The sequence below is a fragment of the Barbus barbus genome (assembly GCF_936440315.1).
Source record: "Barbus barbus genome assembly, chromosome: 25".
In the NCBI taxonomy this organism is placed as follows: Eukaryota; Metazoa; Chordata; class Actinopteri; order Cypriniformes; family Cyprinidae; genus Barbus; species Barbus barbus.
In genome coordinates, this window is record NC_136753.1 from 11791393 (window position 1) to 11817602 (window position 26210).

Genomic DNA, 26210 nt, shown 5'->3' on the forward strand with positions numbered 1-26210 from the left:
ACTGAACCTGAACTGGTAGACATTTCATAACCAAAATCAGTAACAAACTTGACAGACGATCAGTTCAAAATCAAAAGCATTAACTGATTGGCAGGCAGTTCAGTAACTGAAACTGGATAGGCAGACAATTCACACTCAGACTCATTAATAGAAACTGAACGGACAGATGGTTCAACATCAGACTCATTGACTGAGACATTATTACATATTACTGAAACATATTACTTAAAGTTAGACAGACAGATCAAGAGCATTGATTAGAATTGGACGAGCTGACAGTTCACACTCAGGCTCATTAGTTGAAACTGGACAGACAGATAATTCACTGGTGGGCTCTTTTGCCAGTTAGAAAGTTCACCAACAGCCTCCTTGGCAGTGATATGGTGGGCAAAGAGTTCAAAGACGGTCTCTGTGACCGTCTCAGGACATGGACCAAATTCACTGGCAGCCTCCATGGTTATAACAGGCATGGTTAAGTGTTCTTAGATGGTCTCCTTGTCTGGTTTTGGATAAGAAAAGAGTTTATAGTCCGTGACATGATCAGACAAAAATGTATAATTGTCCTCCATGGCAGGGCAAGAGTTCACAAATGGCCTTCATAGCAGTGACAGGACAGGACAAGCAGAGAGTTCAGCAACATGACAGGCTGAGATTGTATTGCTGGGCGCCAACAGCACGCAAGGAGCTGAAGCGAGCGCCGCCACCTCGGGAGGTTCTGCAGCATGTGTCGCCACCTCTGGACAAACTGCAGCGGACGCCTTCGCCTCTGGGGACACAGCAGCAAGTGCCACTATCGGAGGATCTGCAGCATCAGCAGCCACCTCTGGAGAAATAATAGTGGATACCACCGCCTCTAGAGTTTCAGTGGTGGTGTATGCAGCCCAAACAGACCATAAAGCAATCCCCATAAGTGGAAACGCTGCAGACAGGGGAATCAGTTCTGAAACAGGAGGGCTAGAGTGATTTGGTTTGGGAAGAACGGACCTCGAAGATATGGGTGCAAAAGACAGGACAGCTGTGACCTGACATGACTCTGGGATGACAGCTGTGATGCGACAAGGCTCTGGACAATCAACTGTAACTTGACTTGACTCAGGAAGATCAGCTGTGACTTGACCTGACTCAGGGAGATCAGCTGTGACTTGATGTGACTCAGGGAGATCAGCTGTGACTTGACTTGATGTGACTCAGGGAGATTAGCTGTGACTTGATGTGACTCAGGCTCTGGAAGATCAGCTGAGACTTGATGTGACTCAAGCTCTGGAAGATCAGCTTAGAGATGAGACTCTAGAACGGCGACCATAATGGGACGAGACTCAGAAATGGTGGCCATGGAGGGATGAGACTCTGGAAGATCAGGTGAGACGTGATGAGACTCTGGAAGCTCAGTTGAAACGTAATGAAACTCTGGAAGATCAGTTGAGATGGGACGAGACTCTGGAAGATCAGCTGAGACGTGACAAGACTCTGGACGATCAGTTGAGACGGGACGAGACTTTGGAAGATCAACTGAGACGTGACGAGCCTCTGGAAGATCAGCTGTGACGTGACGAGTTATGAGACTCTGGAAGATCATCTGAGATGCAAAGAGACTCTGGGAGATCAGCTGAGACGCGACGAGACTGGGCTGGCGGCCAACTTATGACAAGGTAATTGTTTCTCATATGGATGTCTGTAAAAATAAATTTACATATCACCTCAGTGATAAAACTCATGGATTTGGATGGCGATTTATTCACAGTGGAGGAGCGAGTTGTGTGATCCTACGAACCCGGGAACGCGCTGCTCACGTGGTCACATGATTTTCTGCTGTAAATAAAATTAATTTTAATTACAAATTTATTCTTATTGTGTAAAATGTGTTTAAAAATACTTATGTAAAATGTATTCTTATTATTCCAAGCATATTTTATAATATATAAAATATTTATTATTTGATTATTTAAATCTTCTGTTTAAAAATAGGAAAATAGACACGCTATAGTTTTATATACACTGAACAAAATTATAAACGCAACACTTTTGTTTTTGCCCCCAGTTTTCATGAGCTGAACTCGAAGATCTAAGACTTTTTCTATGTACACAAAAGGCCAATTTCTCTCAAATATTGTTCACAAATCTGTGTAAATCTGTGTTAGTGAGCACTTCTCCTTTGCCGAGATAATCCAGTCACCTCACAGGTGTGGCATATCAAGATGCTGTTTTAGACAGTATGATTATTACAGGTGTGCCTTGGGCTGGCCACAATAAAAGGCCACTCTAAAATGTGCAGTTTTATTACACAGCACAATGCCACAGATGTCGCAAGTTTTGAGGGAGCGTGCAATTGGCATGCTGACTGCAGGAATGTCCACCAGAGCTGTTGCCCGTGAAATGAATGTTCATTTCTCTACCATAAGCCGTCTCCAAAGGCGTTTCTGAGAATTTGGCAGTACATCCAACCGGCCTCACAACCGCAGACCACGTGTAGCCACACCAGCCCAGGACCTCCACATCCAGCATCTTCACCTCCAAGATCGTCTGAGACCAGCCACCTGGAGAGCTGCTGCAACAATCGGTTTGCATAACCAAATAATTTTTGCACAAACTGTCAGAAACCGTCTCAGGGAAGCTCATCTACATGCTCATCGTCCTCATCGGGGTCTCGACCTGACTGCAGTTTGTCGTCGTAACCGACTTGAGTGGGCAAATGCTCACATTCGATGGTGTCTGGCACTTTGGAGAGATGTTCTCTTCATGGATGAATCCCGGTTTTCACTGTACAGGACAGATGGCAGACAGCGTGTATGGCGTCGTGTGGGTGAGCGGCTTGCTGATGTCAACATTGTGGATCGAGTGGCCCATGGTGGTGGCGGGGTTATGGTATGGGTAGGCGTATGTTATGGACAACAAACACAGGTGCATTTTATTGATGGCATTTTGAATGCACAGAGATACCGTGATGAGATACTGAGGCCCATTGTTGTGCCATTCATCCACGACCATCACTTCATGTTACTTTTACTTTACTTACTTTTGTCATTTAGCAGACGCTTTTGTCCAAAGCGACTTACAAATAAGAAAAAGTAACTAAAACTAAAAAGTTACAACTCTATAAATACTATCTACCCACATATTTAAGAAAATAAAGAAATTAAATAAAATTAACACATGCATATAACAACAACATTTCAATAATAAACATATCAATGAAAAAATTAAATAAAAAGCTACTACTATCCCTTGCCGGTGTCCCTGCCCGGTGGAGTCGCACGGTAGAGTCGATGGTCTTTACACTCTTTACTTTTTTACTTTTGTCATTTAGCAGACGCTTTTGTCCAAAGCGACTTACAAATAAGAAAAAGTAACTAAAGCTAAAAAGTTACAACTCTATAAATACTATCTACCCACATATTTAAGAAAATAAAGAAATTAAATAAAATTAACACATGCATATAACAACAACATTTCAATAATAAACATATCAATGAAAAAAATTAAATAAAAAGCTACTACTATCCCTTGCCGGTGTCCCTGCCCGGTGGAGTCGCACGGTAGAGTCGATGGTCTTTACACTCTTTACTTTTTTACTTTTGTCATTTAGCAGACGCTTTTGTCCAAAGCGACTTACAAATAAGAAAAAGTAACTAAAACTAAAAAGTTACAACTCTAAAAATACTATCTACCCACATATTTAAGAAAATAAAGAAATTAAATAAAATTAACACATGCATATAACAACAACATTTCAATAATAAACATATCAATGAAAAAATTAAATAAAAAGCTACTACTATCCCTTGCCGGTGTCCCTGCCCGGTGGAGTCGCACGGTAGAGTCGATGGTCTTTACACTCTTTACTTTTTTACTTTTGTCATTTAGCAGACGCTTTTGTCCAAAGCGACTTACAAATAAGAAAAAGTAACTAAAACTAAAAAGTTACAACTCTATAAATACTATCTACCCACATATTTAAGAAAATAAAGAAATTAAATAAAATTAACACATGCATATAACAACAACATTTCAATAATAAACATCAATGAAAAAATTAAATAAAAAGCTACTACTATCCCTTGCCGGTGTCCCTGCCCGGTGGAGTCGCACGGTAGAGTCGATGGTCTTTACACTCTTTGGTCTTCACACTAAGAGGGCTTCACACGATGACTGCCGCGACCGCTGCCACGGTATAATAACCTTTATTATACCAATCTAACAAATGATCATTTCAATTCAGCTGGACCCACTTTCCTGTTTATCAACTACAAATGGCCAAGCAAGTGCACACACTGACAAGATACACGATACAGTACGAGACCAAACGCGATTTCAGCAACTCTCATCCTAGTAAACAAAATAAGCGTTTCCTAGCAACGGCAAATGCGCTAAACACTGAGACAAGTAAATACACTTACGAGCTGATTTTAAACTTCCGCTGATAGACTGCTTCTCTTAAAGACCACTTCCATTACACTGCCTTCTGCTGGCGCTTGAACCCACTTTCCTGTTTATCAACTACAAATGGCCAAGCAAGTGCACACACTGACAAGATACACGATACAGTACGAGACCAAACGCGATTTCAGCAACTCTCATCCTAGTAAACAAAATAAGCGTTTCCTAGCAACGGCAAATGCGCTAAACACTGAGACAAGTAAATACACTTACGAGCTGATTTTAAACTTCCGCTGATAGACTGCTTCTCTTAAAGACCACTTCCATTACACTGCCTTCTGCTGGCGCTTGAACCCACTTTCCTGTTTATCAACTACAAATGGCCAAGCAAGTGCACACACTGACAAGATACACGATACAGTACGAGACCAAACGCGATTTCAGCAACTCTCATCCTAGTAAACAAAATAAGCGTTTCCTAGCAACGGCAAATGCGCTAAACACTGAGACAAGTAAATACACTTACGAGCTGATTTTAAACTTCCGCTGATAGACTGCTTCTCTTAAAGACCACTTCCATTACACTGCTTTCTGCTGGCGCTTGAACCCACTTTCCTGTTTATCAACTACAAATGGCCAAGCAAGTGCACACACTGACAAGATACACGATACAGTACGAGACCAAACGCGATTTCAGCAACTCTCATCCTAGACAGTTGCATGTTGCAGCATGATAATGCACGGCCCCATGTTGCAAGGATCTGTACACAATTCCTGGAAGCTGAAAACAGTTCTTGCATGGCCAGCATACTCACCGGACATGTCACCCATTGAGCATGTTTGGAATGCTCTGGATCGGCATATACAACAGCGTGTTCCAGTACCTGCCAATATCCAGCAACTTCACACAGCCATTGAAGAGGAGTGGACCAACATTCCACAGGCCACAATCAATAACCTGATCAACTCTATGTGAAGGAGATGTGTTGCACTGCGTGAGGCAAATGGTCACGCCAGATACTGACTGGTTTTCGGACCCCCCCCCCCCCCCCCAATACAGTAAAACTGCACTTTTTAGAGTGGCCTTTTATTGTGGCCAGCCTAAGGCACACGTGTGCAATAATCATGCTGTCTAATCAGCATCTTGATATGCCACACCTGTGAGGTGGATGGATTAGCTCGGCAAAGGAGAAGTGCTCACTAACACAGATTTAGACAGATTTGTGAACAATATTTGGGAGAAATAGGCCTTTTGTGTGCATAGAAAAAGTCTTGAATCTTTTGAGTTCAGCTCATGAAAAATGGGGGCAAAAACAAAAGTGTTGCATTTATAATTTTGTTCAGTGTAATTATACGCGATATATATCTGTTTATAATACACATTTTAAAATTGCATTGCATACCTGCTTCTGCCGCCATAAAGACCCATTTCGAATGTTTATGTGCTTTTCTTCTGTTTCTGCTCCCAGTCGCTGTGGTGGAGCAATTCTTTTGAATACTTTCCAGCATTTCAGAAATAAATATGTATGCAAATTACACCGAAGTACATTGTTACCTTACAGTGTGAGGGAGTGCTCAAGGGTTTAAACTGAATTTTGAATCGATTTTTTCTCGTAAACTCAGAGATGTGGATTTGGACGGCAATTAAATTACCACATGACCTTGGTGTTTGTCAAAAAACAGTAGGTAATTCAGCCGGGGATTTTTAAGAGGGTGGTGAGAGAAAAACACGACATCCTGGATTCGGATGGCAATTAAATCACTGACTACCCCTGTAAATGGTGAAAATCATTTACGTCCCCCTGAGAAACAATTACCGTCCGAATAGGGCTAAAGACAACTACTGACAAAAGCCCTATTCAGACTGTAATTGTTTCTCAGGGGGACGTAAGTAATTTTCACCATTTACAGGGCCTTGATGTGCTTTTTCTTGAGCCACTCATTTGTTGCCTTGGCCCTGTGTTTTGGGTCATTGTCATGCTGGAATACGCATCCATGAACCATTTTCAATGTCCTGGTTGGCTTCAGTGCCCTGGCCCTGACAGTACATGGCACTGTCCATCGTCCCTTTGATGCGGTGTAGTTGTCCTGTCCCCTTAGCAGAAACCCCCCCCCAAAGCATAATGTTTCCACCTCCATGTTTGACTGTGGGGATTGTGTTCTTGGGGTCATAGGCAGCATTCTTCCTCCTCCAAACACGGTGAGTTGAGTTGATGCCAAAGAGCTCAATTTTGGTCTCATTTGACCACAACACTTTCACCCAGTTCTCCTCTGAATCATTGTCAAACTTCAGACGGGCCTTTACATGTGCTTTCTTGAGCAGGGGAACCTTGCGGGCGCTGCAGGATTTCAGCCCTTAACAGTGTAGTGTGTTACCAACTGTTTTCTTGGTGACTATGGTCCCAGCTGCCTTGAGATCATTGACAAGATCCTCCTGTGTAGTTCTGGGCTGATTCCTCACTGTTCTCATGATCATTGAAACTTCACAAGGTGAGATCTTGCATAGAGCCCCAGTCCGAGAAAGATTGACAGTTATTTCGTGTTTCTTCCATTTGCAAATAATCGCACCAACTGTTGTCACCTTCTCACCAAGCTGCTTGGTGATGATCTTGTAACCTCATTTCTGCCTTGTGTAGGTCTACAGTCTTGTCCCTTACATCCTTGGACAGCTCTTTGGTCTTGGCCATGGTGGAGAGTCTGGAATCTGATTGATTGCTTCTGTGGACAGGTTGTCTTTTATACAGGTAACAAGCTGATATTAGGAGCACTCCCTTTAAGAGAGTGCTTCTAATCGCAGCTCCTTACATGTATAAAAGACACCTGGGAGCCAGAAATCTTGCTGACTCATAAGGGATCAAATACTTATTTGACTCATTAAAATGCAAATCAATTTCTAACTTTTTTGAAATGCGTTTTTATGGATTTTTTTTGTTGTTATTGTCTCGCTGTTCAAATAAACCTACCACTAAAATGATAGACTGATCATTTCTTTGTCAGTGGGGAAACATACAAAATCAGCAGGGGATCAAATAATTTTTTCCCCCACTGTATTTTGGGCAGGGAATCACTTCACTTCCATAAACATTTTAAATGAGCTATGTTCACACTGCAGGAAATTGTGGCTCAAATCTGATATTTTTTTTCATTCATATAATGTGACTCAGATCGTTTTGTTGGACTTTCGATTCTGATTTGGGCCACTTCCATATGTGGTCTTAAATCTGATTCAAGTTAGTGCTGGGTGGTTTGACCCAAAATATACATCATAGATTTTTTTAGGATTCTGGCAATGCACACGCCACCCGGCCATCCACGTGATTTAAAAGAAAACATGATAAATCAGACCATGCAGGCCACCTTCTTCCATTGCTCCATGGTCCAGTTCTGATGCTCACGTGCCCACTGTTGGCACTTTTGGCAGTGGACAGGGGTCAGCATGAGCACCCTGACTGGTCTGCGGCTGTGCAGCCCCATACACAACAAACTGCGATGCACTGTGTATTCTGACACCTTTCCATTAGATCCATTAGTCATCTAGCAATCACAATTTGGCCCTTGTCAAATTCACTCGTCCTTATACGCTTGCCTATTTTTCCTGCTTCTAACACATCAACTTTGAGGACAAAGGGGCTGTTTTCACCTGGTCACTTCTAGGGATGCATCGATCCAATATTCAGGATCGGTATCGGCTTCGATACTGGAATTTCTGCCGGATCGGGTATCGGTCAGACGAGACCGATCCAAATCTGATATTGTGCGTATACTATTGTGTTATTGTTAAGCCCCACGAAAGCACAAAAACATTAGAAAGCACCATAAAGTCAAAGTCCAAGTGTTCTGAAGCCGTTCCATATTTTAATGTGAGGTACAGATGAATATTTAAGTCCTTAAATTCAAGTTCACGTAAATTCTTCTCTCTGCTGCTTCTGTCTGTCATCCTCCGCTCAGCATTCCAACTGTCACGTTCGGTTAAGACAGTCAAGACGATGAAACTCTCTCCAAGAGCGCTCAATAACTGAGATTTAAAACTGTTAAACGAAAAGGATCAATAAACTATGCACAAATTTAATAAGCTACGCATCAATATCTCTTTCCTTTTTGCTTTGAACTTCTCTATGCGGAGCTGCGCGCTGTGACTCCATGCTGCTTCAAGCACATCATTCTGCGCACAGGAAGCCATAAGCGCTTTGTGCTATTCTCTAATGAAAGATTATTTATAGCGTTTCTTGTTCTGTCCTATCAAGGCTATTCATAATCTAATGTATAGCACAGTAATGGAGGCAGCAACATATATGATAGATAGGACTGCTCTATCATATGTCACTTTCTTCATTGTGCTATACATTTAAAAGAAATGTCTTTTAATTTTGTAGTTTATATTTATAAATATATATTTATATATTTTTTTGCGACAACACATTTATTTGGCCAAGTGTAAATGAAAATGTTTTAACAAATCAGATATTTGAACAGCGAAAACACATGAAATGACCAGGTGTAAACAGACCCAAAAAGTTCACTTGCTGTCTAATATTCCACCCACTAACAGGTGCCGTGATGAATAGATCAGTGTTATCAGTGTTATTCACTTCATCTGTCAGTGGTCATAATGTTATGCCTGATCGGTGTATATATATATATATAACTAAAACATATATGCTCGTTGTATTTTACTAGTTGAGGCCTTTTCAAAGATATATGGACGCAAGTCTGTGTTTATGTACAATGTTTTTACTGATCACAGTTTCAAGTAAGCTGTAATTTTTTCAGGCTTTGAAAATGGAGCATGTCTAATATGTCAGCAAATTTAAAACCGCATAAATTGGCCATATTCCTAAAGTTCACTGTGAATCCAAGCTTTTAAGCTTAAAAATGACACCTATTTTGTGTTGGTTAAGCAAGTACTTTTTAAGTAACGTGATGATAACATAGCAACATTGGTTTAAGAGGCTAAGGTGATTAATGATTAATTTGAGTAATTGATTGCTAATTTAAATGATGATCGATCATGAGAATCTGTGTAAGTTGACACTCCTAGTTAGTATCCAGATTTGAACTCTTGTATCTTCACTTGCATGAGCAGCATGGCTTAGTGTGTCAGAAGATGTGCAACTAGGTAAACAGTTTTGTTTGAATCTGGATGCCAGACACGTTAAAAAAAATAACGAAATAAACATAATGGTCAAATCACTGGCAACAGCAGTTACCAGTTAACAAAAAAAATAAATAAAATTAAAGTAAAATATCTTAATTCAAATAAAGTGCAAAAATATTTTACATAATTTTTCATTAAAGGTTTTAGAGAAAAACACTGTTATTTTATGTTTTTTTCTTTGTTTTAATTAAGATATTTTACTTTAATTTTACGGTTTTTGTTTGGCAACCACTGCTGCCAGTGATTTTACCTTTTTTTATTATCAATATTTTTTTTACAGTGTAAATCCTTTATACAGATTTTTCCTAGATTATTACAATGACAGCACTAAATGTTCTACGGAGAAACACTGCTATTTTACAAATTCATTGAAGGTTTTTACAATCAAAAACCTTCAATGAAGTGTCAAAGCATTGTAAATTAAAATTTTTATTTTGGAAGACAAAAAAAGACTACAAATGAGGTATAAAATGAAAATTTTACATTTCAGTTTTTGAAGAAATACAGCACACATTTTAAATAAAATACATTTAACATTTAAAATACTGTATTGATGAACACAGAGCAGTTTCATCAAAAGTTTCTAAACTGTTGAATTAAATACCTTCAACTTCTGCCTTCAACTGAAGACATACAAACCCGATTCATCTGTAAGATTGTCACTGTTTCACTCCACTATTGATTCTAAAACAATTTTATTATTCAAATGTAAATTTACATTCAGAGCCCCCAGGAGGAATTGAAATCGTATAGTTCGTATAGTTTGTATTTTTTATCTTCTATTTTTTAGTTTGTATAGGGTAATATTTATGTGAAGCATTCGTATAGTTGTATTTTTTTATCCTTTTAGTTTGTATAGGGTAAATACTTATATATAGTATACTTATAGTTAAATCTGTTAGTAGTGTATAGGTTTATAGTGTTTTTTTTTTTTTACTTCATTGTTGTAATGTCTGTATTTATGTAGCACCGTGGTCCTGCGAGACACGACATTTCGTTCCACTGCATGTCCCCACATGTAGCGGAATGACAATAAAGCTCAACTTGAACTTGAACTTGAAATACTAAAAATTGCATTTCTGTCTTATTAGTTAGGGTTACTCCTATATGATAAGCTCATGATTATGATCATGTTTGCTGATAGCTTTGTATCTTGTATTTTCCAAATCAGTTTTATATTGTAATCCACAATATTCTGCTGACTCCTGTGGGCTCCATATCTCTCTGATAATGTAGACAAACATTGCATTGTATTTTAATTCTGAATCATAGCTATAAGTGGAAGTCGTGGCCTAATGGTTAGAGAATTGGACTCGTAATCGAAAGGTTGCGGGTTCGAGTCCCCGGCCGGCAGGGATTGTAGGTGGGGGGAGTGAATGTCCAGCGCTCTCTCCACCCTCAATACCACGACTGAGGTGCCCTTGAGCAACGCATCGAACCCCCAACTGCTCCCCGGGCGCCGCAGCATAAATGGCTGCCCATGTGTTCACTGTGTGTGTGTGCATTTGTTCACTACTCACTGCTGTGTGTGTGCACTTGGATGGGTTAAACGCAGAGCACCAATTTTGAGTATGGGTCACCATACTTGACAATACGTCACGACAAAAGTGTACTAATAAGTAAAATCAAAATATTCAACAAAGACCAGATACAGACCAGACAGACACGGCAGATAAAGAGCAGTCCTCCTCCAAATTGCCAGTAATCAGGTGGATCCTGGATTTGCGTTACATACAGTAAATAATTTCAACAGTTCTAAAATCAATATTGAATTTGAAATCTAAATTTACCGTCTAAAGATAAAATTGAATGCAGCAGCTTTAACCCTCCGCGCGTCGGCTTGTTCACTTTCGGACTTTCCTGATTCACAGAGAAACCTTAAATACTCAGATACATTAGATTAAAATCAATAGAATCTAAAAAGCTTAAAGTGTCTACTTTTAAATGAATGAATTCAAATCGAAAACAAATATTATATGATTATGTAATCCGTTGAAACTAAAGCGAGGGACAGTCTTTCCTGTATCTAAAAGCTTGAAGTGTCTACGTTTAAATGAACAAATTAAAATCAAAAACGAATATTCCTGATTATGTAATCCACTGAAACTAAAGCGAGGGACAGTCTTTCCTGTATCTGAAAGCTTGAACCTAGATACAAAAAAAAGATTTTAAAAAACAAGATTCATCTAATTTTCATCATTTTTGAAAGAAGACCTACTATGAGGAATTTACCTCATAAGAACAGCTCGATCTGACATGGCTTTATTCAGCAGAGAAGATTATTTCTGTCATTTATTCTTACCTTACCTAACGTGTTATTTTTACATAAACCTGTATGGATTTTACTAGTTGGGCTTTTCCTGAACATCTTGCCAAACTGAAATGTATTATTTAACTTTAAAGCTTTTTTGTTTTTCAGATAATTTGCAGAGTATTTCTATTTGTTAACCAAAGAAGGTTACATTTTTATAAAAAAGTTTAAGCATTACAGTTGTTTTAAAGCTAAAAGGCTAAACTATTCTATGTTTGACTCAAATTTAAAGAATAAATAGTTTAATTTCTATTAAGGTTTATATGGATTTTAAGATGTAGCCTAATTAGCGATTTGAATAATTAAGTTACTTGTTGAGTAATTAAGTTACCTTTCAGACAGAGTAATTAGTAAAGTAATTTAAATACAATATTGATGAAGTAATTAGTAACTGTAATTAATTACTTTTTGAAAGTAACTTACCCAACACTGCTCCCGAACAGTGTTAGGTAGATTGTTCCAGAGTTTGGGCGCTAAATAGAACAAGGATCTGCCGCCCGCAGTTGATTTTGATATTCTAGGTATTATCAAATGGCCAGAGTTTTGAGAACGCAGCAGACGTGGAGGACTATAATGCAATAAGAGCTCTCTCAAGTACGGAGGAGCTAAACCATTCAGGGCTTTATAAGTAAATCTATACGATGTTTAATAGGGAGCCAGTGCAGTGTTGACAGAATCAGGCTAATGTGGTCATACTTCCTGGTTCTAGTAAGAACTCTAGCTGCTGCATTTTGAACCATCTGTAGTTTGTTTATTAAGTGTGCAGAACAACCACCCAATAAAACATTACAATAATCTAACCTTGAGGTCATAAACGCATGAATTAACATTTCTGCATTTGACATTGGGAGCATAGGTCTCAGTTTAGATATATTTTTCAGATGAAAAAAAAAGATTATGATACAAGACACCTATTTTGTCTAGCATTAAAGGGTTAGTTCACCCAAAAATGAAAATTAGCCCATGTTTTACTCACCCTCAAAGCATCCTAGGTATATATGACTTTCTTCTTTCAGACGAATCTGATTGGAGTTTACACCTTATAAAAGTGATTTTTGCATAATAGGTCACATTTAAAATAAAAGAAAACTACTGTAAAAATTGTAGCGTTATTTTCCTTAAAAATTTGACCTTTTTTGTTTAAATGAACTGTAGGCCCAGAGTGAATAGAGTGCCATGTACTTTGTTTTGGTAATTTATTACACAGTGACAAGAAAACCTGATATTTCACCTCACTTTGGTTGGCCTGAAGTTTTTTTTGCTGTGGTTTATATTTACTCTTGATCTAATTCTAACTGTAGCTGACTCGTCTTGCTCTGTGCTATCACCAACAGAATGCTGATCAGCAGCACCTTGACAGCAGCTGTCAGTCATATGCCTCTTCCATCCTTTCTTATGGTCATGATGAAATTATTTCATCTTTCTTACTTTTTACCCTGTTAAGGTGTTGGGTTCATTCTTCGTATTTAGAGTTTATGCACCCTCTGCCTTTTCTTTTTCTTTTTATGGACCATCAATCCTTCTCTTTCTCTCTCTTTCTTGCACCACTGTGAAAACTTTCACACGAGTCAGCTGTGCACTGAGATGATGTTCATTTTATTTGTGCTGTACTATATCGCTATGTGAAATTTAGTTGGGTTTAGTCAGCCATAATGAGTGACAGCATCCTCAAGTGTAACATTTTTATGAATGTTTTTAAGAAATGCTTGCTTAATAAATAAACTTCTATTGTTTACTCAGCCTCAAGTCGTTTCAGACCTGCATGACGGCAGCAACTATCAATATCTAAAAATTACAGAAAACGGCATAAAACTAGTCCATGCAACTTGAATGCTATATTTCACATATTAAAAGCCATGTAGTAGCTTTGTCTGAGGGACAGAACTAAATTTAAGCACATATTTGCTGAGAATTTTGTCTAAATCTCTTTCACACTTAGGTATAAATTCATGTAATATAAATTCATCTCCTTATGTAGTGTTTCCCCATTGGATTTTGTGAGACTGTGGCTTGACCTCAGTTGCCCTTGGGGGTCCAGTTTATACATTTTAAATGCATTAATCAGATACATACAATTAAGAAATATGTAAGACAAAATGTTATATATATACACATATATATATATATATATATATATATATATATACATATACATATATATATATATATATATATATATATATATATATATATATATATATATATATATATACACACACACACTCCCCTCCAAAAGTATTGGGACAATGAGGCCAATTCCTTTATTTTTGCTGTAGACTGAAAACATTTGGGTTTGAATATCAGACAAGAGATTTACATGCCGGCTTTTATTTCCAGATATTTACATCTGGATCTGACGCACAACTTGGAAGATATCACCTTTTGTTTGAACCCACCCATTTTTCATGTGAGCAAAATATTGGAACATGTGACTGACAGGTGTATTTTGTTGCCCAGGTGTGTCCTATCATAACGATTATTCAAACAATAATTAGCACTGAATGTCTATGCTCAGTATCAGATTTGGGTTTTGGCTGTTCAAACTGCATTTATAGTTAAGAGGTGTAACCAACATGAAAACCAGAGAGCTGTCTATGGGTGAAATAGAAGCAATTGTGAAGCTGAGAGAAGGAAAATCAATCAGAGCCATTGCACACACATTTGCCACAGCCATTTCAACCATTTGGAATGTCCTGAAGAAGAAAGAAGCCACTGGTGTACTAAGTAACAGACATCGAACAGGTAGACCAAGGAAAACAACTGCAGTTGATGACAGAAACATTGTGAGAGCTGTCAGGAAAGACCCTAAAACAACTGTAAGTGAGATCAGCAACAACCTCCAGAGGGCAGGAGTGAAGGTATCACAATCTTGTGATCATGTGTACACGTGTACACGTGTCATGGCTTGGGCTTACTTCACTTCTTCTGGGACGGGCTCATTAATCTTCATCGATGAACATGGGCAGCGCTAGGGAGGGGCTAGCAGGTGTTCCAGCACCCCTAAGAAAAACCAAAGCACCCCCATAATAAATTAAATCAAATTAAAACATTTGACTCATTACACATGCATAAATACTGCAGTGCAATACAGCATGATTCGCAGTCGCACGTAATGTCAGCATTTTATTTTAAAAATGGATCGGTTTTTTGTGCCAAGGCCTGTCCCCGACTAAAGATTTTTCTAGTCAACTAGTCGCACGTTTATATTAAATTGATTAGTATAATAACCTACTAAACCATCCTTTAATATAGGCATTTAGGTGTATTATTCCGCGCTCAAACGCACACATAAAGCTTGCCACAAAGCACGGCTAAAGTAATGAGTATGAATGCATCAGGGAAAAAGAAGACCTTATAATTATTAATTAATAAACTAGTGCTTTCTCAGACTTGTCATCTCCACAGTGGACGTGCCTTTAATAGCGAAATGCACCTATACGGACTACGCAATCAGAGAAGATTTGTTTTTTATTTTAATTGGTTTTCAAGCTTTCTGCAGATTTATTTCTTATGTCTGTGAGCTGCTTCATTGTTGTGACGCGCTCCATTCACAGAGACTGCATGAGACGACAGAAAGCACATCCAAAAATGACGGGAGTAGCTATAAGCCCTTTCCGCTGGGGAAAAAATAATAAATACTGATTGCGTGTGCCCCCCATGTCATACAGTTGGCTAAGCGCGATAATACTACCACATTCTTAATAAACATTTGAAATGCGCCTATATAGCGATTTTTTTTTTTTTTTATATTTGTTTTTTAGCAGACACAAAGCGACTTGCATTGCATTCAAGTTACAGTTTTTATATTTTATCAGCTCTTGCTTTCCCTGGGAATCGAACCCATGACCTTGGCATTGCTAGCGCCATGCTCTACTATTTGAGCTACAGGAAAGCCTGTACAGGAAAGATGTTTTATTCATCTGTTAACCCGCACCAGGACGCCAGTGCTCTGAACGCTCTTTGTTTGCACTTGTCATTGTTTACGAATAGATTAAATGAAACGGGACAAAGTTAATCTTGACAAACTATATATCATTCTGAAGGTCTAAGCCTCAAGCATCGATGATAGATGGCTGTTTTTCAATGGAAAGCTTATAAAGAATGTATTTGCTAAATTTGTGTAAGGAGTACACATCAAAACATGTATAATAAAAAAGCACTACGTACCATTATCATTGTAATAACAAGTCACAAACCCATCCACTTCTGAAATCCCGGTTTAGTTAGAAAGGCAAGGGTCCACAGATCAACATCCCATAGAGCACTTTTAGTCCAGCGAAACAATAATGTTGTTATATGGATGGTTATTCCTTTGTTTGTTTAATTTCTTCAGGAGAGTTATTGTTTGTGTCAGTTATGGAATAAATTACGCTCCAAAACAGCGTCTTGGTGGTAAAAAAAACACACGGTGTTGTAGCATACAGTGTTACAAACAGAATGAGACCATCCACTGAAAAAAAAGTCACAGATCTCCGGAATATTGTTTATTTGAATTTGGCGCTCTCTTGTAACAGCGCGTGACGCACCTGTCATCTGATGGGGGCGTAACTTAGCGATCGGCTTTTTGCACAAATAATTATTTTTCTTTTTTTTCTTCAACATTTTTCATATATGTTGTGTGTGTGTGTGTGTTGTGGGGAATGTGGCTGTATCTGCATGATTACCATCTGTATGAACGCACATCAGCATATGATTACCGACTGTATGACGCCTATCTGTGTGAATGCTGTCAATGATCGGCTGTATATGGCTCTGTATGGCCCATCTGTTTGATTATCACCTGTATGGACGCACATCAGTGTGTGTTACTGACTGTATGACCATGTCTGGCAATATCAGTTTATGTCTGGCAACCATAATATGTACTTGTTTATGTACTACATACAAAGCAAATTCTTTTTTTTTCTATTTTTTATTACTCAAATTATTCTTATTGTATTTTTAGTGCTCAAATAAATCACTTATATGATGTCTAAAATTCTGCTAACAGGTAAAAAAAAAACAAAAAAAACAACAACAACCTGTTTTGTACATATTTACTGTTAATTGCCAAGCTCCCCTGTCATTGATCTAGCACCCCCTCAGCAAATGCGTTCAAAATTCTCTGGCGCCGCCCCTGTTGATGATGTAACACATGATGGCAGCAGCAAAATGAACTCAGAAGTCTACTGAAACATTTTGTCTGCCAATTTAAAGAAAGATGCTACCAAAATTATTGGGAGATGCTTTATCATGCAGCAAGATTATGACCCAAAACTCACTGCCAAAACAACAAAGGAGTTCATCAGGGGCAAGAAGTTGGAAGGTTTTAGACTGGCCAAGTGAATCTCCATACTTAAACCCTATAGAGCATGCCTTTTACCTGCTAAAGAGGAGACTGAAGGGGGTAACTCCCCAAAACAAACAACAACTGAAAGAGGCTGCGCTGAAAGCCTGGAAAAGCATCACAAAAGAAGAATGCAAAAGTTTGATGTCAATGGGTCACAGGCTTGATGCAGTTATTGAAAGCAAAGGATTTGCAACTAAATATTAAGTCTTTTTCATTTTAATCTGTTAATTCTATCTGTTCCAATACTTTTGCTCACATGAAAAATGGGTGGGTTCAAACAAAAGGTGATATCTTCTAAGTTGTGTGTCAGATCCAAATGTAAATACATCTGGAAATAAAAGCCGGCATGTAAATCTCTTGTCTGATATTCATCTTTTGATGTCAAACCCAAATGTTTTCAGTCTACAGCAAAAATAAAGGAATTGGCCTCACTGTCCCAATACTTTTGGAGGGGAGTGTGCGTGTGTGTGTGTGTGTGTGTGTATATATATATATATATATATATATATATATATATATATATACATACATACATACATACATATACATATATATATATATATATATATATATATATATATATATATATATATATATATATATATATATACATAAAGTATAATATATATATATTATACTTTACAATAGTAAAGTTACAACTATTATACTTTAATTTCCTCACAAGCTTTAAACTCTGGAGTTTTTATTTAGGATAAAACTGCAGGGAAACCTTTATGTTTTAAGCATACAAACACAAATCTAAAGAAATGCTTTAAAGTTCTGTATGTAAAAATGTTAGAATTATATGAATATGCAAATGTAAACCTGGTGCATGTTGCATTCCCAAATGCATGTTAAATTCACAGCACAAAAAGAGGCAGAGTTCACTGCATTTACTGTCAACCGAGCTAATATACTGGATCATGAGCTACTTGCATGCAAAAGAACACATTGCTTGTACTGAGGCCTATCAGTATCCAAGTTCATCCACTGCTCTTTTGTGGTTCTTTTTCTGCTTTTATAAATGTTGTTATGAATAATTGCTTTTCATTTCAGCACATTTCAGAGTCATTTAAATTCTCTTTCTTTTTTCCCTGTTTGTTCTTCTAGATGAAAACAGTGAGTGTAGCTCTAGTTTTATGTCTCAATGTTGGCGTGGACCCTCCTGATGTAGTCAAGACTTCACCCTGTGCCAGACTAGAGTGCTGGATAGGTGAGTTCCTCCATCCATCCACCAGTTCATCCAGAAATTTTGTAACTTCTTTCATTTAAGTGTTCAGAGATGATCTGAAATTGAATTGTATCCGATATTCTTTATTCAATAAATATCTGTTGCGGTTATGTGCTATGGTAAAGTAGAATAAAGATTGTTTCATGTACATGATACTGTGTAATAAGCAAGAAAATACTCTACATATATCTGAAAAAAATCTGAAGCAAGCAATGTGTTGGAAGTATGGTGATGCATAAATAGCAGTCGGCATTGATTTCTGTTTTAAGTCAATTTTGATTTAATAAACATTGGCTTTCCTTTATGATTTCAGCTATAAACCAATTAAATGAACCCTTGCCTTAGAGGAAACATGATCAACATCTCTGTTTTGTATTTCAGTAGTTGTGATGTGTATGCAGTGCAGGAATATGTTTAAAAATCCATACAGATTTGATTTTGTGTGCGTTTCTGCCAGGTTTTATTCTAGGATACCTATTGTACTTTTGGAAGATTCTGAAAGGTTTAAATCAAATTGATGTCATCTGGCATTCTCTGTAAAATAGGTTTTGTATTAGAGTATTTTTAGTGTATTTTGTATTACTCTATAATATATAACAATACAATAATAGTGTAATAATTTGTATTTTCTCGACCTTTCTCTATCCTCTAGACCCTCTGTCCATGAGTCCACAGAAAGCCCTTGAGACGATAGGGGCCAATCTACAGAAACAGTATGAAAACTGGCAGCCCAGGGTAAGAGCTGTCCTACCTGCTGTTACCTCATGTAACACAAACACATTCTCACTAGAGGTGAAATGAAATCTGTAAAAAAAAAAAAATGGCACTTTGATATGCATGTTTGCACCATGGTCTTGCCACTGGTGCATCAGATTCATAGAAAAATATAAAGCATCAAATAATTAGGACATATGATGGTGTCCTTGAGTTTGGTGAGTAACTAAAGTAATGTTAATTATTTAGCTAATAAATTATCGGTGTTATAATTTGCATTTTGGGGTGAAACTGTCATTAATAGTAGTAAGTGGAAAAGCTGGCACACAAGCAAAATGAACCTAACCTGACCCTTCGTAGGGACCTTGATTGACAGGCGATCTGATCAATCATAATGCCGAATCCACCATTTTGTCTGCCAAACAAACAAGACTGAAGAATAGATTAATATGGGGGGACTTAAACTTGAAAAATGGTGTATATTGATGTCTTTCTGGGGTTGAAATAAAATACCTTATGATGGTCATTCTTATGATGTTCATTCGTGTTTATTTTGTTCTTTAAATATGAAAAGACGATCAGTTCATATGCCGCTTGAACTAAGGCCCTACAATGATCTGTCACGACACATTAAAAAGCCACAAAATGGTATTTAATGTCTGAATTTCTTAAATTACAAAATTAAGATATACATTAATACATTAAGTTTCATACAAGATGTAACCTACACTGTCTTGTCTGTCGCCGCGTTGTCAGTGTCCTCTTTGCTTCGCGATTTATTTATTTTTACTGTGTGAGAACATGATGTGTGGCATGAGACCGGCATGGCTTGTCGGACGTAGCAACAGTAACTAGGGCAGGCTGGTGTTTGCGAGGGGTCAATTACATCCTCCTTATCTCATTGTAAACCAGTATCACTTTATATTGTGACAAAAAAGAAGAAATTATGACACATATTTGAAATCAGTTTTGATTTCCATGAAAAGGTTTACATGTTTTGCACCGAGGCAGCAAATGCATTTACACAGGAATTGCAGAAATTAAAATAATTTAGAATAATTTTAGAGTTATCAAATAGGAAATTATAAATGAAAAGATAGCATTCTAAATAAAAAAGAAATCATAATATCTCTTTCATAACAAACAAAGTTTATTGGAGTTATGCATTGAGAAATCAAATTTTCCCTGAACGTTATTGTAATTAGCTGAAAGGTTAAAATATTTATAATTAATTGTGATTTTGTGTGAATTGTGACATTAACTGATATAGCAGAATTCATGTTAAGGTTAGCAAACCTGCGAGCATGAGAGTGATAGAGTCAGCTGACCACTACCTACGCGAATCTTCAGTTTCTTAAAGGGGACCTATTATGCTCCTTTTTAGAATATGTAAAATAAGTCTCTGATATCCCCAGTGTATGTGAAGTTTTAGCTCAAAATACCTGACAGATAGTTTTTTATAGCTTGTTAAAATTGCCACTTTTAAGGTATGAGCCAAAACGCTCTGTATTTGAGTATGTTGCTTTAATGCAAATTAGCTGTTGCTCCCAGAAAAGAGGGCGGAGCTTCAAGAGCTCAAACTGTGGCATTAGCAGTGCTAGCCTTTGCAAATAAACATTCCCCTGCTAGTACAAGCCTGTTATCTTTACAGAAAACATACTCGGTTTCAAAGTCAGTCATCTGATTATACTGTGCATAATAAATTTGCGTCTAATAAATTACACAGACGGGGAGCACGGCAGGATAAAAATAACAAGATAGCTGGTCTCATGGTGCATGGCATGCTATCACAAACTTTATAAGACCCACTCGTGATTATGAGCTCAACAAACTCAAGCGATCGATTCACATTGCTTTCATTGGCAACTTTTAACTACCACATTCCTATTCACGGTCATTCATGGGCAGCACCAGTGAGAACAGACAATGGTAGCTTTAGCATCATTATCCTTACAGAGTGCCAAGAAGCTCTTTCAGAATGGCAATTTGGAAAGCAAACGCATAAAACTTACTTTGTCTGGAGCTGACGTTTGCGCACGAAGCGTTGGTATTGATCCCTAAACGTATTGGGGGCTTTACCGATTTTTTCCCAGGAGATTTCCTTAGACAATGAAACTTAACCACAGTGTCCTCAGCGGCTCAGAAGGAGGGAGTCTATGGAGACTCAGGGCTCGCAACATTTCTAAATCCCTGGTAACCTTAATTTAAGGCAAAAGCATTCTTTATACCAGACATGTACAGCGCACACACAAAAAAGTGTGTAACTTTTAACTTTAATGTGCTATTTATATTTGATTTAACCCTTGATGTAACTAAATGATGTACATTTTAGGTTATCTGAGAAAACATTTTACTGTAATAAACTGCAGTTCAAAAGTTTGGATCAATAATTTTTTTTAAAGAAGTTTCTTATGCTCATCAAGGCTGTATCTATTTGATAAAAAATACTGAATATTATTTCACAAAATAATATTGTGAAATATTATTGCAATTTAAAATAAATGTTTTCTATTTTAATATACTTTCAAATTTAATTAATTCCTGTGAAGCAAAGCGGTATTTCCAGAGTCACATGTCATTCTAATATGCTGATTTTTAATCAATGTTGGAAACAGTTGTACTGCTTTTTTATTTTATTTTATTTTTTATACAGTATTTTTTGGGACCTGTGATATTTAAAAAAAAATAAAAGTTAAAAAGAACAGTGTTTAGTCAAAATAGAGATTTTGTGTTACAATATAAACTATTCAAAAGTTTGGGGTCAGAAATTATTTTCTTTCTTTTTTTAAAGATACTTTAAAAAAGTTCAATAAACTTTAATCAGCAAGGATGTGTTAAATGGATACAATTGATAAAGACTTCTATTGTTAGAAAATATTTCTATTTCGAATTAATGCTGTTCTTTTAAACTTTTTATTAATCAAAGAATAAAAAAAAAAAGTAACACAGGTTCCAAAAAAAATATTAAGCAGCACAACAGTTTCAACACTGATAATAAATCAGCATATTAGAATGATTTCTGAAGGATCATGGGACACTGAAGACTGGAGTAATGATGCTGAAAATTCAACTTTGATCACAGGAACATAATATATTATCAAAACAAACTATTTAAACTAATAGAATAGAATAGAATAGAATAGAATCGAATACAAACTGAAACAAAACTTAAGCTGAGATCTGTAAGTTAAATATAAAAAAAAGTGAACATATGAATTCTTCTATAGCTGTCTAAACATCGTTATGAAGTACAGTTTGTACAACACTCTTGTGTGTGACTGTACATGTTTCAGAGTTTTGTTACCGTTCTTTTCCCATCCTCTGCTATTTCCAGCGCTTAATCAAGCCACTCTTCTTTAATACATGAAGACGTTTTATTTCACATGTTATTGCGTTTGCGTTGGCTCTCGTGTTGAGCGCACCGCAACCATTGAAGTATTGAGTTTCTACAGCGACTCATTTGGTGCATATCGTTCTCTTTCTATGAAACCTGTAAACCGCATTCACTGATCCTAACTCTGTCGTGACATAAGCTCTATAGCGGTTTGCCCGAGCATTGCTATTCTTTCCCTTTTACTGGCGGCAATCAATCAAATGGCTTCCCAACTCATTTTTGTGTGCGCGAGGCACGTTATTTCTTCTGCGCGTCCACAGTGGAAGAAGAGCGCAGTCGCGCGCACGCTCAGCTTAGAGGGAACACTGCGTGGGAGCCCTGTATTTAAGGTAGCCCGTTGGGCAGGGCAGTGATATATTTTGGTAGCCCGACTGGAATACACACTAGCCCCGGGACGTTTTTTGCGAGCCCTGAGACTCCTATGTTCGTTAGTGCATCCCAAAACACAATACTTTAAAAGCCTTTTTGGCGCTGACATTGCGTATCTGCAGCAGCTACAGCAAGTAATCAGTAATGGCGGAGGCAGACCGCAGCTTCTCACTCAGGGCTGTGTCTATGCATATAGGGCGGGACTTTTTCCCCTCTGTGACGTGAACAGAGGGAGAATCTGAAACATCTCATTCTGAGAGACTGATCATGATTTTATTTGATTATAAATGAGTGGGTGCATTTTTACCATTATAGGTTGGTTGTTTTCACACACTGTGGCCACGCAACTGTTCAAACACCTTATAAAAGTGATTTTTACAGAATAGGTCCCCTTTAAGGTAGGTTATATTAAAACCTCTGTTCAGTGACATTTTAAATGTTTGATACTTGCATTGCCTTAAACGTTGAATAAGCATCCATATGCAGTTTTGACTGAAATCTTGATGTGTTTTTCTGGAATGAGAGAGATGCTGTAGTGAGAGAGGTAGTGGTGAAGTTGCATCAGATTCTTCCTGAGGTGAAGCAAAGAATGACATGCTACGACAATAGATGTTTTTTTCTTCCTGACTCAGCGAGCTGACTGTGGTGTGATAGGATTGCTCACTAAAGGTCTTTAAATTTTACAGAAGTCACACCTTGTGAAGGCGGATTGACCGATGCAATGGAGTCATTTTGAGCATGAGAATTTCCTTTTTTTACATGATCAAATTTGTGTGACATTAAACTCTAATTATTGTAAGAGGAGAATACAAATCATAGGAAAAGCGTACTCACATCAGGTTACAGACATACAGGTTACTTCCACAGCAAGAGAAAAAATAAATAATTATATATACAGTATATACATTATATATACAAGGCCATGACGTTAAATAGAACCGAGTCATGTGAAACTCATTCGTGAAATCATCACCAGGTGCCGAAAAGAGACAGTGACACCACTGCTCAATAAATCTGGAACTGTTACATTTTTACTTATAAAGATATCAAGTAATAATAAAAAAACATTAATATTACAATAATAGGCTCTAAATGTTACAAAGCATTATAACATTTAATCTCGTTGTTCATCATATAAATGTTTAATGTTCCGGCTACATGACCACTGTTACGTGAAATATTACAGTGACAGCAGTGCTTGAATTGTGCTTAATTTTTTTATAGTATTTTAGATTAGCTCTTTGAATCAGAATCAGAATGAACTTTATTGACAGGTATGTTTGCACATACGAGGAATTTGTTTTGGCGACAGAAGCTCCACAGTGCGACAGAATGACAGTGACAAGACAAGACACAGATAATAAAAATAATAATATACAAATATAGAAAATAGACAATGTGCAAAATAGCACAACCACAATATACAAAATAGACAATTTAGTATTTACAGTTATGTTAGGTACAAATTTGAAATGTAATAAGTATGTGTGTTAAATGTATGATAGTGTTGTGTGTTTCATGTTTATTGTTAAGTGTTCAAATGTTCATGAGATGGATTGCCTGAGGGAAGAAACTGTTCCTGTGCCTGGTCGTTCTGGTGCTCAGAGCTCTGTAGTGTCGACCAGACGGCAGCAGTTCAAAGAGGGAGTGTGCTGGATGTGAGGGGTCCCGAGTGATTTTGCCAGCCCTTTTTCTCAATACAGATTTGGTAGCTGAGCTGAACCAGACAGTTATTGACGTGTAGAGGACCGATTCAATGATGGCAGAGTAGAACTGTTTCAGCAGCTCCTGTGGCAGGTTGAACTTCCTCAGCTGGCAAAGGAAGTCTATGTGAATGTCCCACTTCAGGTCCTGAGAGATGGTGCTGCCCAGGAATCTGAATAACTCCACTGTTGTTACAGTGCTGCTCATGATGATGAGTGGGGGGAGTACAGGGGGGTTTCTCCTGAAGTCCACGACCATCTCCACTGTTTTGAGCATGTTGAGCTCCAGGTTGTTAAGACTGCACCAGACAGCCAGCTCCTTAATCTCCTGTCTGTAAGCAGACTTGTCACCGTCCTGAATGAGGCCGATCAGTGTGGTGTCGTCTGCAAACTTCAGGAGCTTGACAGCGGGGTCTTTAGATGTGCAGTCGTTGGTGTAGAGGGAGAAGAGCAGTGGGGAGAGAACACAGCACTTAGGAGCTCCAGTGCTGATCGTACAGTTGTTGGATGTGTATATTCCCAGCCTCACTAGCTGCTGCCTGTCTGTCAGGAAGCTGGTGATCCACTGACAGATGGAGGTGGGCATGGGAGCTGAGTTAGTTTGGGCAGGAGGAGTGATGGGATGATCGTGTTAAAAGCTGAGCTGAAGTCCACAAACAGGATCCTCACATACAGTGGTGTGAAAAAGTGTTGGCCCCCTTCCTGATTTTAATTTTTTTTGCATGTTTGTCACACTTTGATGTTTCAGATCATCAAACAAATTTAAATATTATCAATCAAAGATAACACAAGTAAACAGAACATGCAGTTTTTGAATGAAGCTTTTTATTATGAAGGGAAAACAAAATCCAAACCCACATGGCCCTGTGTGAAAAAGTGCTTGCCCACTAAACCTAATAACTGGTTGGGCCACCCTTAGCAGCAACAACTGCAATCAAGCGTTTGCGATAACTGGCCGGAAATTGACCTTCAGGATTTTTTGGTAGACTGCTGAATTCATGGTTCCATTTATCACAGCAAGTCTTCCAGGTTCTGAAGCGGCAAAACAGCCCAGACCATCACACTACCACCACCATATTTTACTGTTGGTATGATGTTCTTTTTCTGAAATGCTGTGTCACTTTTACACCAGATGTAATGGGACACACACCTTCCAAAAAGTTCAACTTTTGTCTCGTCAGTCCACAGAGTATTTTCCCAAAAGTCTTGGGGATCATAAAGATGTTTTCTGGCAAAACTGAGACGAGCCTTTTTTCTTTTTGCTCAGCAGCGGTTTTCGTCTTGGAACTAAATACTTTTTCACACAGGGCCATGTGGGTTTGGATTTTGTTTTCCCTTCATAAAAAAAAAAACCTTCATTTAAAAACTGCACGTTGTGTTTACTTGTGTTATCTTTGATTAATATTTAAATTTGTTTGATGATCTGAAACATTAAAGTGTGACAAACATGCAAAAAAATAAAGAATCAGGAAGTGGGCCAACACTTTTTCACACCACTGTAAGTCCCTGGTCTGTCCAGATGCTGCAGGATGAAGTGCAGTCCCATGTTGACTTCATCATCCACAGACCTGTTTGCTCTGTAGGCAAACTGCAGGGGGTCCAGTAAGGGTCCAGTGATGTCCTTCAGATA

The 26210-nt window shown here is 37.9% G+C and overlaps 1 protein-coding gene across 1 annotated transcript in view; it reads left to right on the forward strand.

Annotated features, from left to right (window-relative positions):
* Window positions 1-26210, forward strand: part of LOC306844463 (regulatory-associated protein of mTOR) — a 285322-nt gene that overhangs the window by 51083 nt on the left and 208029 nt on the right. Inside the window, exons 3-4 of the mRNA XM_079376622.1 lie at window positions 18280-18382; window positions 19053-19135. Of these exons, the coding sequence (XP_079232748.1) occupies window positions 18280-18382; window positions 19053-19135 (186 nt within the window). The remainder of the gene's footprint in view (window positions 1-18279; window positions 18383-19052; window positions 19136-26210) is intronic.